This window comes from Lepidochelys kempii, chromosome 15 (genome assembly GCF_965140265.1).
Source record: "Lepidochelys kempii isolate rLepKem1 chromosome 15, rLepKem1.hap2, whole genome shotgun sequence".
NCBI classification, from domain to species: Eukaryota; Metazoa; Chordata; order Testudines; family Cheloniidae; genus Lepidochelys; species Lepidochelys kempii.
In genome coordinates this window covers 24,561,881-24,575,694 of record NC_133270.1, presented here as the reverse complement: position 1 = coordinate 24,575,694, position 13,814 = coordinate 24,561,881, and the positions used below count along the sequence as shown (strand labels likewise).

General features: G+C 45.3%; 1 protein-coding gene across 3 annotated transcripts in view; it reads left to right on the top strand.

Annotated features, from left to right (window-relative positions):
* The window catches only part of RFLNA (refilin A), a 33,905-nt gene that overhangs the window by 9,902 nt on the left and 10,189 nt on the right, over positions 1–13,814 (top strand). For 2 of the 3 annotated variants that reach the window (XM_073312857.1, XM_073312856.1), the window contains exon 3: positions 10,345–10,454. In XM_073312857.1, coding sequence (XP_073168958.1) covers positions 10,345–10,454 — 110 coding nt within the window. Of the gene's footprint in view, positions 1–7,305; positions 7,368–10,344; positions 10,455–13,814 lie in introns of all 3 variants that reach the window. The other variant, XM_073312858.1, reaches the window with a different exon arrangement.

The following is a 13,814-nucleotide window of genomic DNA, read 5'->3' as shown; positions in this document are numbered from 1 at the left end:
CCTAGCTTCCCAATCTGCAATCCACTTCCTTCTGTAAAATGCTTAGAGTCTCTGAGCACAATGCATTATAACAGGGCTAAGTATTCATCTGATTCTCTTATTTATTATTTGTGTTACTATAGCACCTAGGAGCCCTAATCATGGACCAGGACCCTATTGGGCTATGCACTGTACAAACACAGAACAAAAAGACAGAGCTTGCCCCATGGTTATCGTGGCTAGAGGAACTCCAGTCTTTGTACTGGCTTATTTATGCAATTGTTCTGAACGGGTAACACCATGCTATATACTCCAAACATTCAGTTCCATTTCCCATAGTCCTCCAGCAGATATTAAGTTGATGGACAGTTGTCCCTGCATAGTAACCCTTAGTAATACTTATGTCGGAATAGATAAAACACAGCTCATGGCAGGGGGTTGAACACCTGTCTGGGGAACCCTTTTTGTGTGTGTTTATCTCGGTGTAGCTTTCAAAAGCAGAGCTTAGCTGCCCAGGCCCTTACATGCCTGAAAGGCACAGGAGTTGAGAAAGAGGGAAAAAATGCTGCCAAACGAGAAATAACTTAAGTTTTTTAGTAACATTTTAACCCTTCGGTGTTAGGGGCAAATTCTTTACTAGAAATTAAATAGTGTATTCTGTCCCTTGTTAAAGACGTGCTTTGGGGTGAAATTCACCCCTTCGCAGAGCAGATGTACCACTGAAGTGCTGGTTTGCAGGCAGAAGTTGTATGGGCCTGGTGCTGACTCTGTACTGGGTTAGTTTGTTCTTGAGCCCTCTCCCAGGTTCCCTCTTGGACTGCTGGGAGCAATCCCATCCCTGGACAGGGCGTAAGGTGGTGACTTTCAGGGGGATGCTGATGGGAGCTTCGGAGGAGGGAGGAATGCCCAGTTGCGTGTCAGAGGACACCAGTGATCCAAAGGGTATGGATTATTAGCTACAAATATCCAATATGTATTTTCATTTCTACCCATAGGCTTGGCCTCTGCTTTCCTTATGGGTCACGAAGGGCTATTTGGGAGGTAGCACTGTTTAATGGCCAGGACTCCTGGGTTCTATTCCCAGCATGAGTGCTGACCTGCTGTGTGATCTGAGACAGCTCAATTCCCCTGGCCATGCCTCAGTTGGCCCAGTTGCCAGGATTGGGCTCTACCCTTCTCCCACCATCCAGCCCCTGGCAGACACCAAGCATGTCACATTTCAGCCCCAGAGACAAACACTTTGGAAAGCTAGCAACATTTTTTTGAATCTCAAAATATTGCTGAAATTGGAGGTGGGGAAAAAGTTGATGACATTTTGGTGAAACGGCCTCATTTTTCAAACAAGTATAAAGCTGATTCCCTCTTTTTTAACTGTGGAATTTCAGATTTCAGAATAATGGAGAAATTTAAAATGAAAAATCACAGAATCTCCCTCTTTTTTTCCCCCTCATTTTTAAACCAGCTTTGGCTGCGAATATGTGAAAATAGGGGGTTTAGGTTGGAAATTTTTGCTACCGTAACTCTGGGAACATCTGCCACTAACTCTGCTGTAATGAAGATACAGAGATCGACACATTTAATTTAATCCCCATTCTTCACCCAGTAACTACAGCTTAGATGGAAGGTAGAGGCTTCAGAACTCTGAATGCTGGAGGGACAAACAGAACCTCAGCTGGGATTCCTCCAAAGAGCTGCTCCATAGGTTTTTGATTGCTTAGAGTGGGGGCAAACTGCAGTGTTCATTGAATGATCTTTCAATGTACGCCAAGTTTATAAGCCACGTAGGCCCTCCACATGCAGAATTTTAAGTGACTTTGAGAGAGTTCTCATGCAGCAGTTGTATGATTGGACTTGTGGACACATTGCCAGGGCATGTTGTGAAAGCCAACTGTATAACTGGGTTCAGAAAGAATTAGATAAGGTGGATAAGTTCATCAATGGCTATTAGCCAAGATAGTCGGGGATGCAACTCCATGCTCTGGGTGTCCCTAAACCTCTGACTGACAGAAACTGGGACTGGATGACAGGGGATGGATCACTTGATTGTCCTGTTCTGTTCATTCCCTTGGAAGCCACTGTCAAAAGACAGGATACTGGGCTAGATGGACCATTGGTCTGACCCAGCATGGCCGTTCTTAAGTTCTTGTGTAATTAGTTGTGACACTGTAACTGTCTCTGATGATAGAGTGGCAATCACCAGCTCAACATGTCATTCTGCAGTTCTGTGCTTTATTGATTACCCAGATATGTGTAGCTTTTATTTCTCAAATTAAGCCTGCAGGAGCGATGCAAATGTTGCTTTACATTTGATACCTACACCAATGTATCATTTTCTACTTTGATCGCTCCCCTGCCAGTACCTTTGCAAATTCCATAGGCTGCATAAAAATGGCCCCGTCACTAGACGCATTTGAAGACTGGCTTCTGCTCCCATTGAAGTGAATGGCAAAACTCCCATTGAGTTCAGTTGTGTAGGACGGGCCTTTGCTTTGCAACACACAGGGTTCCGGTTCCTGTGACAGGCTTCTGTTTCCAGGGGAGGGGCCCAGTTGTATTAATCAGTTAATTACTTCAACAAGCACCTAGCGCTGCTGTGTCCATGATCTGATTTAGCAGGACGCACACCGTGCAATCAGCTATCTAACATTCTCCATTCGCAGACCCCCTTTGCACACAAGTCTGGGCAAAAGTACAGATTTCATGAAGTGCTGTGGGCATTGCTCTCTGAGTCACATGGACTATCTTGGCTCCAGTGTCCTACTGTCCTGGGATGCACACAATGCCCCTTGAATCAGCACACGACATGTCCGTGTTAGTAAGGAACATGAGATCAGCTGTGCAGAGCTGAGAACAGAACTGTGCTCTGGAGAGGCACTTGGGGGAAACATTACGAGGTCTGGACTTCTAATGTGCTAATCCCTCAAGAATGCTCCCAGTTACCTTGTCACCAAGTTTGCTACTCAGCGCTGTAATGAACCGGTGTTGGCTAAAGTGGAAGGGGGATTATCGGACAGGTTCACTGAAATCAGCTAGCACATGAAGGGCAGCTGAATTCCAAAAAGTTCCTTTCCCTCTTGGCAATGGAAGTAAATGACGCATATTCCCGTCACTTAAAATGTGGAGTAAGACAACACTCAACTGACCTAGTATATGAGATTCATCCCTCACTTGCAGCATTTTGATCATTGGTCCAGGTGTTTGACTAGCTCTTTGATCAAGTGGTTTGATAACATATAATGGGCATGTTGGTTGGGATGTTGGAGCCAAAGCTTTTGCCCACTGTGACCTGACAAAGAGCTCTGTGTAGCTCAAAAGTTTCTCTTTCACCAACAGAATCTCTCTGATTGAGGGAGATATTTTCAAAAATCAATAGGAATTGGGCTTCTAAATCCCTTAGGTGTTTTTGCACATTTCCCCCTTACTATTTAATACTTTCAGTTCAACTATATTTTATGTGGTTCCCTCCAAGGGTTCATGTGTCAGATCCAATTATCAGAAGGACAAGATGTCGTGGTGATGAGTGCAGTATAAATACCTACCTATATGCAATCAGATAGAGTGGAGTTAATAAAATGCCAAGAACAAACTGAATTATTGCAGGAATTGCCTCTATACACTGTTTTAGTTCTCTGCGCATGCCCTAAGATGGACGCGTTTGCAGGAAACAGTGCAGGGAAAAGCAGAGCTATCACATGCAAAGTCTTTGCAGGGTGATGGTTTCAGGGGAAATATGACAGGGTGAAGTGTTTGATTGCAGAGTAGCAGGAAATCTGGTTTTGGGTGCCAAAGCGGCTTCCTTGGTTGTGACAGCAGCTGTCCTTACCCACTGTAGGAGATGGCAAATGCACATGACATCAGCTTCACTGTTTAGATTTTAAAATAACTGTGTACCCATAAGCCAAAGCAAGCTGAGCTCGAGTCTCCTTAAGGGCTGCGATGTAGCATGTATAGCTGCTGCAGCTCTGTTTTCTCGTGCTGTCCTCCTGTCAGCTCGCACATGCTAAGCAGGGTTGGACAGGGTGAGGAGGAGGAGGGAATCCTGCCAAGGAAAATCCAGATGATGCTGGAAAGAGAGCTGATAATTCAATAGGCAGGTGCTTTCCTCTCTGGGTCAGTTCCAAACCAATGCCCCAGCATGTGGCTGGGGGCTGCTGTACTGTCGGAGGTGCTGTCTGAAAAGCCCCAGCTTCTTGTGGGCTTCTCAGAGACCCAGGGGCACTTTGTATCAGGAAAGAAGCATTAGCCCCAGTAGGCTGGGTAGAGTCCAACCCTGAGCATTTCACTCTGCCACCTGAACTCTGTCATTTCCATCGGGTCCAGTGTTCTTTGCACTACATCCTGTTCTGCCGAATGGGGGCAAGGGAATTCCTGCACATCATTTGGATATCAGCTGGGAAAGCCCTGTGGGGGGCTGGGGAGAAGGTTGTCTTCTACACGTTTTGCATTGCTCATTGTTCTTCTCAAATAGACATTGCCAGCATCTGTCCCTCCAGTGAGCCGGAGCACTGAAGTATTGTTTTAGGCATTTCCTTCCCTCTTTCCCAATAACTAGTCAGTTACTATAGGGCTGGCACCAACACTATGCAAATCCTCCAACAAGCCAACAAGTAATAAAAAGCCATGCATGTGTTCAAGTCTGTTCCTCGCTGCAGGGGCCAAATTCCTCCCTTCTGTCCCGTGCAAACAGAATTTTGCCCTGGATGTTTTGACAATGCTCATTTCTATAGACATTATTTTGTCTATCCAGGTCTGTGCCTGGCACTGTTCTTTCAGGCCCCAGCTACCACCTGCTGGGATATTGGTTCAGAATGGACTGAAAGGGGAAAAGCACCTAGGATGCCCTCCTCTTGGAGGGATCCCATCCACATCCTCACAGAGTCCAACCTTGGGGATCCCAATGCTGACAATCTCCTAACCTTAGCTACCAGTAAAGAGAAACCGGTCTCTTTTAAAAGAGAGATTTTGGTAAAACATAACCATGGGCACAGCCTAGATCCTCAGTTGGTGTAAAATCAGTGTAACTCTACTGAAATCAATGGCACAGTAGTGATTTACTCCAGCTGAGGATCTGGCTGATTAGAAACATAGGAACTGCCTGACTGGATCAGACCCCAGGTCCATGCAGTCCAGTATCCTGTCTTTGATAGTGGCCAGCACCAGATTCTTCAGAGGACAATGTCAGAACCCTGTAGGAGTAGATGTGGGATCATCTGACTCCCCTGCCCCCCTTATGTCCCATCCTGCTCTCTGATTGTTAGATTCCATCTAGATAGACAGGGTTAGATTACAAACATCGGTGACCAAATTGAAATCTGTGGAGTTATGCCAAGGATAAATTTGGTCATAGAATTATAAAAACCAAGACAAAAGCCAGCAAATTCTTCTGCACTAAAAATGCATGCTGATTGCGGATGTTACAGAACAAGATGGCACATATAGCCTGCTCTAATGTCTAAACATCCTCTGAGGGTAATCATCATGTTATTCTTTTCTATTTTACTACTTCTGCCTGTGTGCACTCACACTGAGGGCACCCAGCAGCTAGTTACGTTTCTCTCTCGTTTGCGCAATCCCAATTGGTGCATAAGGAGGGATGCATATTCCCAGCTCTGCTTCCACTCCAGGAGAAGCAATCTGCAGTGCTTTGCAGGTGATTCACCCAGCATGCTTGCAGTTAGCAGATGCTGCAAATGTGTCTGTGTACAATTTGCCCCCCCCAAACAACAACAAAACCCTCTTGCAGATTAGGTGCTTTCAAACAGAGCACCTGCCATAGACAAGAGGTAAAAGCTAGCAGACAGATCTAAGGCAAGGCATGTGTATACGGTCATGGAAGATAGCCCTGTAAAAGAATCACATGCAAAAGGCAAAGAGCTTTATTTACAAATAGAAATGCCCACCCCTCCCTCGTGAGTGTTGAATGCGAGCCAGGAATAAGCAGGAACGACCTTTCCCATTTGGACAGGAGATGAAAGTCAGTGGAGACAAGCCTTTTCCATAGCACTGTGCAAATACTGGCTATTATCAATGATGGAGCAGCAACATTTGATAAAAGGAGGGATTTTTTTTTAATGTCACTGGTTTAAAAAGAACTGGCTGGTAACAGAGCAACACGGTAAACTAGAGTCTGTGGTCCTGAGAATTCAGATGCAACGTTGAAACTTCATTGCCCGTCAAAAGCAAAAGCTCTCAGTTTATGCACCCCTTAAACCCAGGTGGTCTGCTGTTGTAAATCGGGATTGTTCCATTGAAGTCAGTGGAATTATGCCAATTTACACCACCTGAGGATATGGCCCAAGGGGCTTACAGGGAACTTAAGTGGTGCATAGGCCTGGAGCTGGCCCTCTGCAGAGGAATAAATTTCATTCTAGAAAAGTATTTAGGTCTTGCTTTTTACTTTCTAGAACTACGTTGTCTGAGCATGGAGTAGAAGCTCCAAAGTCTTCCTTTTCAATTCAGGCTAAGCCCCCCAAAGTCTGATGCATCTCAGAACCTCTTGCCTGTGTAGGGACAGCTAGAGAACGTCTTAGAACAGGGCCTCTGGAGAGTGCCACTACTTCCTGCAGCCTGTTGGGCCGAGTGCACCATCGCAGCAGATTCACTCAGCCGTAAGGAACCCAGAGGTGAAAGACAATTCAAAGAGAGGGGGAAGCTGGAAGCCATTGATTCTGCTACCGTCAGGTGGATCCTCCATGTTCTTAGACTATTCACTGTTATTGAATGGGTGACTGCTGAGAAATGGGCTCGAGTTCTGTTGTGCATAGATTCAGCTTGCACTGGGTGGAGAGAATGTTTCCAAGGGTTTTTCACCCCCCTTAAAGACCTTTAAACCCTGCCCAGAGGCCTCCAGACATCTCCCTAGAGGGACACCAGGTTCCTGTGTTTCATAAATCAAAGCCAATGGCAAAGTGGCTGTGGGGAGTGAAACACACAACGCGGCAGCCTTCCGAGGGAGTGCCCCAGAGCTAACGTAGCAGCTGCACTGGCTCCAGACAACAGATGCTGGTTCATTCGATCTGGGAACTTATGTTTAAGGATATTGTGCTGGAGAGGAGTTCACGATTAGCTTTCCTGGTGGTCAGGGGGAGCCTTTTTCATGTCCTGTGGCACATTTCTGAAAATGCCTTACCCCTAAGCCCCTCCTCCCTGCCAAGAACTTCAGAGGTCAGATTTGTTGCTGATGTAAATTGGAGCAGTTCCACAGAGTCATAAATTTGTAGGCCAGAAGGGACCATTGTGGTCATCCAGTCCAACCTGCACAACACAGGCCGTAAGATTTCTCCTTATAATTCCTGCTGTAGACCCAATAATTTGTGTTTGCACTAGAACACATCTCACATGAAGACACTCAACGATTTCACATGATGGAGAGCCCACCACATCCCTCGGTAAGTTGCTCCAACGGTTAATTGCCTTCAGCGCAAAAACTCTGCACCAGTAACTTCCATGGAACTCAATTTACACCAGCAGAGAATCTGGTCCCAGATCTAAGGAGAAAGAGTCTTAAGCAGCTTTCCCTGTGTGCTAGAGAAGCTACTGGGCTTTGTGAGAATAGACAGCTACATTATATTGTTGGAAGAATCTCAGTGTCTCAGCATTATTTCGGAGAACTTTATGGGTCCTCCAATACTTCCCCACTACTGATCAATCAATCAGACCATGTAGATGATTATTTTCCCATTAGGCTTTATGTATGAAGACCTTCTAAGGTGTTCAAGGGTTCTGAATAAATGACTGGGTCAAAATCTAAAATGAAGAGCATGCACAAATTTACTCTGTACTTCGGGGAGGAATAGAGAGAGAGAGAGAGAATGTGTTTCTTGATAGAGGACAAGAGAGTAACTAGAAATTTGGAATCCCTCGCTGTTCCCCAAGCTGTCTGAATCCATTTTATTCAGTTTGCTTTAGAGACGGGTCAAACGGAGAACTATTTGTCTGAACCCCTGAACATTGGTGCTTTGGATTAAAGGGAATCCTTGGTGTTTGCCCATTGTTAGCTTGCTTCATTAAGAAGACATTGAGGCTGAAATGTTTGCAAATTGAGTTTCAAATGGTAGTCGGGGAGGCGCTCTAGATGTTCGGGATATTATCTTTATTATAGGACGGGATGTGATTTCCACTGACAACTGTAACATTTAAGACTAAAAGGCAGATTTTCAAAGGCATCCAAATCCCAGTGATTTTCGATGTGAGTTGGGTACTTATCTACCATTTGTGCCCTCCTCACCGAACCAGTTTTTCTGACACCATCATCCCATGTAGGAGTTGCAAAGCAGCTACATTCACAAGCTTCAGGAGAAGGTGCTCAGAGTCTGTCCCAGTGCTCTAGGTCACTTTGTTTTAAAGCCCCAGATTCACAGGGCTGCTGCTATGAACGGAGCTGAGAAAATATAACGAAAGGCGCCAATTAATCTCCCCAATGTCCCAGTGTGCTCTCCTAGGCTAGAGGAACAAACATTCCAGGAGGTTTTCATTGGTGAAGAAAAAGCAGAAACCGCTGTGGGGCGGTGAATAGCTTATTTGCTGAACTCAGCGGTAGGGTGCTCCGCCTCCCTGCAGGTCCCCTGGACATTTGGGGATTGCAGTATTTCTAGCAAGGACCGTGAGGGCTACTCAGCTGCAGGGGTGAATAGCCCAAATCAAGGTACATCAGGCTGGATTCTCCGTTACAAGAGAGGGGGCTGGTTGCAGCTCCCTGATGCAGAGCTGCCCTGCCCCGGTGCAAGTTGGAGCTGCAGCTCCACAGGGACCATACTCCGAAGGAGCATTGGGGCAATGGAGCTCTGTTCTGCCATGCCCCTGACACTCCCCCTGGCAGAGGAGGGGTAGCGGGAGATGCTTACCCTGTGCAAAGTGGATGTAGCAGACTGGGGAATGTGGCCTATGATGTTTTAACTTCTCCATTCCCACTGGAGTAAGTGGGCGTTTGTGCATCAATATGTACTGCCCCAGCACAGAGCACTAATTGGGGGAAACAAAGCCACTGAGGCTCTCATGCGCAGTGCTTATTGGAAAACGTATTGAAACTCGAAGCTTTGTTAGATCCCTGCCTCAAGAAGGATTTTCCTCATGATCCTTGGGCAGCAATATTTCAAGACAGAGGTTGAGCAGTGAGTATCCAGGTGGACTCCATCCTATGTAGTTCAGAAGCAGGAGAGGAAGGAATATACAAAACACAGATGCACCCTCAGCAGGTCTGAACCACCTCACCCTCACCCTTCCCAAACGCTAGATCCACCTCCAGATCTGGAACTTTGCTGATCAGGCCCATTTTGAGCAGGGGACCCCATATGAAAACTATCTAGTCTCACTGGCTCACAATAGCAGGAGCAATAAGGGAAGAGAAGAATAATTCAAATGAAAGAGATATATGGGAAGGGGATAAAATTCCAAATGAAAGAATCTGCAGGGTAGAGAGGCAACCCTGGATTGTAGGGCTAGATCAGCTTACGTCAGGGCTGGGCGCTCAGAAGGAGGCACTGCGGTGGGACGGCTACTGGCAGTGTCTAGGGTGGAGCTGGCAGAGACTCCGCTGTGTAATGCTAATCTGGTGTTGCAACCAGAGTGGGAGAAATGAAAGTAACCACATAAGTACAGATAGTGTTACTGTGGATGCACCATCGGGCCAAACCACTTGAAAAGCCGATCAGAGTCTGTGTAGCGCCTGTTCTTGCACCTCCCAGTTTGTGGGTTGATTTAAATTGGTGTTGACGTCAAAGGAGCTACCCCAGCTGAGGATCTGGCCCCACCTTTGATAAATGAGCCTTTGAGCTTTGTAACCTGAGCAAGGAAGGATCCCTCCTCCCCATGCACTGACACAAACAGATCTACTGGATAACCATTGTGAGCTCTACTCTGCTCCCAGAAGTAAGAGGGACTGTAAGTTGGAGTTAAAGGGCCTTGGGGGAAGGGGCAAATTCAGACCTGGTGCAACTGAGTGCAATGCCAATGAAGTCATTGGCCAGATTCTCTTATTGACACTATGGTGAATCCACAGTGATTCCATAGAAGTCAATGGAGTTACCTGGGATTTACACCAGTCTAGCTAGCAGCAAAGTTTGGCCCCTTGTGATGTAAAGCCATTACTACCAGCAGTCTGACATGAGTTGGTGCTGTGTCTCCAGTCCGTGTCCACATCTCAAAAAGCACCTGCCACAGGGGACATCTTCTTGGGCAGTCCCAGCAGAGCATGAACCCGGGGGGTCTGAATTCAAGTGAGTCGCGCCCACCTTCACCAGAGTTGAATTTGGCCATAGCGCCAGTGGCATGTTCAATGACTGAACAGTGTATGTTGTAAATAACACCAGCAGCATTCTGCTGTGTCCTAATGCTTGATGTGCTGTTCTTTCCCCGTTTGTCCTCTAGGTCCCTTACCTTCTTGTGAACTCTTCTGTGCCAGAGATGAGGCCTCGAATGTTCCCGGTGTTTTTTGGCGAAAGCATTGAGGTCAACCCTGAACCTGTGCAGGAAATTAGGTACATATGGAGGGGTTTCTTCCCTCCCCCGATACATTTTCTTCTGCAAAAGATTAACTGTGTTTATCAATGGGTGTCACGGTTATTTTGTTGGGGGTGAAGGGGAGGAGGAAGTCGGAGATTAATTCCTGAACTGAAAAGAAACTGACGGGTGGTGGAAGCGAGGGTGGTTCCGGGGTTGGTAATAGGAGATGGAGGTCTTCATTTCCAGATTATATCAAATGCAGTCCAGGCCAGGATAGAAAACCATTACCATCTGGAATGCGGAACGAGCTGGTGGTCTCCGTAACTGGCGTCCATTTTTATTGGTGCTTGCAGCAGAGAAGCCAAGGTTAGACTCATCTCCATGGGGCAATCTATCCTCTGCCCCCTAAGGGCAGTCCTTCTAGCTGACATTCAATGCTGGGAGGCTGGTGCTTTGCTGCCTATGCAGTAGCAGGGCTCACAGTCTGCGTCTTGTCTTGCCAGCCTGGAATTCACTTTAAAAACACCATGTTGCATTTTCAGTACTGTTACTCACCCAGCTTGTGGTAATAATTAAAGAGGGAGGGGGGAAGGGGAGGTTGTGTATGCAACTCCCCCCAACCCACACAAAGACCGTCCTGGGAACGTACCCGGATAAATCTCTGGTTACCCAGGACAGCTGGCAGGCATGTTTTTATGATGATTACACAGGAGTCTTGTTTTATGTGCACCAAGCGACTTGCTTCCTTACACACCTAGCTGTGCAAAATACATTAAGGCAGATCATGTTACACGTGCCACATAATCCTCCAGGGTGGAGGTAATTGACATGCACACACCCAGCTTTTAATCTTTTTTCACAGAGCTGCAAATTCCTTACCTGCTGATTGCAGCTGAAAGGTTTGGAGCAGTAAAACGCATGGAAGTCCCACAGCTCCCTGCAGTCTGAGCTTTCATAATAAAAAATATGGTATAACTGTAGCAACTAGGAGCTGTTCATGGATGAGGACCCCATGCTGCTAGGTGTTGTATGGACACAGAACAAACAAAAGACAGTCTCTGTCCCAAAGAGCACACAGTGTAAGGATATTTACCTTTCAGGGTTAGCGACTTGTGCACATGAGCCAGTAGAGAAGGTTAGGTGCACAATGGAATATAGATAGAGAAACTAACGAGGATAGAAGAGTCATTGTTAATTATCTTGGTGTCTATTTTTTATCCTCATCTTAATGGTGGCTGAGCCCCACAGTGCTCATTTTGTGTAGGCAGCGTGAACCAGACCTGGCAGCTTCTCCCTGTTTGGGCTGGGATTTTCTAGGGCTGTCAAGCGATTAAAAAAATGAATGGTGATTAATTGCACTGTTAAACAATAATAGAAAACCATTTATTTAAATATTTTTGGATGTTTTCTACATTTTCAAATATACTGATTTCAATTACAACACAGAATACAGTGCTCACTTTATATTTATTTTTGATTACAAATATTTGCACTGCAAAAAACAAAAGAAATAGTATTTTTCAATTCACCTAAGATAAGCACTGTAGTGCAATCTCTTTATCATGAAAGTTGAACTTACAGATGTAGAATTATGTACAAAAAAACCCTGCATTCAAAAATAAAACAACGTCAAACTTTAGAGCCTACATGTCCACTCAGTCCTATTTCTTGTTCAGCCAATTGCTCAAACAAGTTTGTTTACGTTTACAGGAGATAATGCTGCCCGCTTCTTGTTCACAATGTCACCTGAAAGTGAGAACAGGTGTTCTCATGGCACTATCGTAGCCAGCATCGCAAGATATTTACGTGCCAGATGCGCTAAGGATTCATATGTCCCTTCATGCTTCAACCACCCTTCCAGAGGACCTGCGTCCATGGTGATGACTGGTTCTGCTCTATAACAATCCAAAGCCGTGCGGTCCGATGAATGTTCGTTTTCATCGTCTGAGTCAGCAGATGGTTTATTTTCTTTTTTGGTGGTTCGGGTTCTGTAGTTTCCGCATTGGAGTGTTGCTCTTTTAAGACCTCTGAAAGCAAGGTCTACGCTCATCCCTCTCAGATTTTGAAAGGCACTTCAGATTCTTAAACCTTTGGTCGAGTGCAGTAGCTTTCTTTAGAAATCTCACATTGGTACCTTCTTTGTGTTTGCGGGAAATCTGCAGGAAAAGTGTTCTTAAAATTAACATGTGCTGAGTCATCATCTGAGATTACTATAACATGAAATATACGGCAGAATGCGGGTAAAATAGAGCCGGAGACATACAATTCTCTCCCAAGGAGTTCAGTCACAAATTTAATTAACTCATTTTTTTAAGGAGCGTTATCAGCATGGAAGCATGGTCCTCTGGAACGGTGGCCAAAGCATGAAAGGGCATACGAATGTTTAGCATATTTGGCATGTAAATATCTTGCAATGCTGGCTACAAAAGTCCCATGTGAACACCTGTTCTCACTTTCAGGTGACATTGTAAAAAAGAAGCTGGCAGCATTATCTCCCGTAAATGTAAACAAACTTGTTTGTCTTAGCAATTGGCTGAACGAGAAGTAGGACTGAGAGGACTTGTAGGCTCTAAAGTTTTGCACTGTTTTGTTTTTGAGTGCAGTTACGTAACAAAAAAAATCTACATTTCTAAGTTGCACTTTCACAATAAAGAGATTGCACTACAGTACTTATATGAGGTGAATTGAAAAATACTGTTTCTTTTGTTTATCACTTTTACAGTGCAAATATTTGAAATAAAAAATAATAATACAAAGTAAGCACTGTACACTTTGTATTCTGTGTTGTAAATGAAATCAATATATTTGAAAATGTAGAAAAACACCCAAAAATATTTAATATATTTCAATTGGTATTCTATTGTTTAACAGTGCGATGAAAACTGCGGTTAATCGCGATTCATTTTTAAAATTGTGATTAATTTTTTTGAGTTAATCACGTGAGTTAACTGCGATTAATTGACAGCCCTAGATTTGACCCCTCACTGGCATTTCTGTAGAACCCAAACCATCAAGCAATCTCCATCCACTCCCTCAGGCTCCTTGGTTTATGGCTAGCTCAGCATTTCCTCTGCCCATTTGGGACAGCTTTTTGAGGTTTTGCCGGGTCACTTCACTCCCTTTTTCCTCTACTGCAGCCTAGTTTGGGGCAAATGGCTTTGTGCTCTAGGGGACATGCACAAGGTCCCTTTGTAAATCAAGCTACTATTGCTCTAAGCAGGTGATCCTTTGCTCTAATATGGGAGGGATGGGAAGAAGGTGTTAAACAGCTCATTCAAGCCCCCTCTAGCTCCCTTTAATAACCACGTCCATGGTGTTATTTTCTTGCCAAGTGAGGGCAGGAGTGGACACTGGTGCACAGCAGAGACTGGAAAGGCATCTGCTTTAGGGCCACC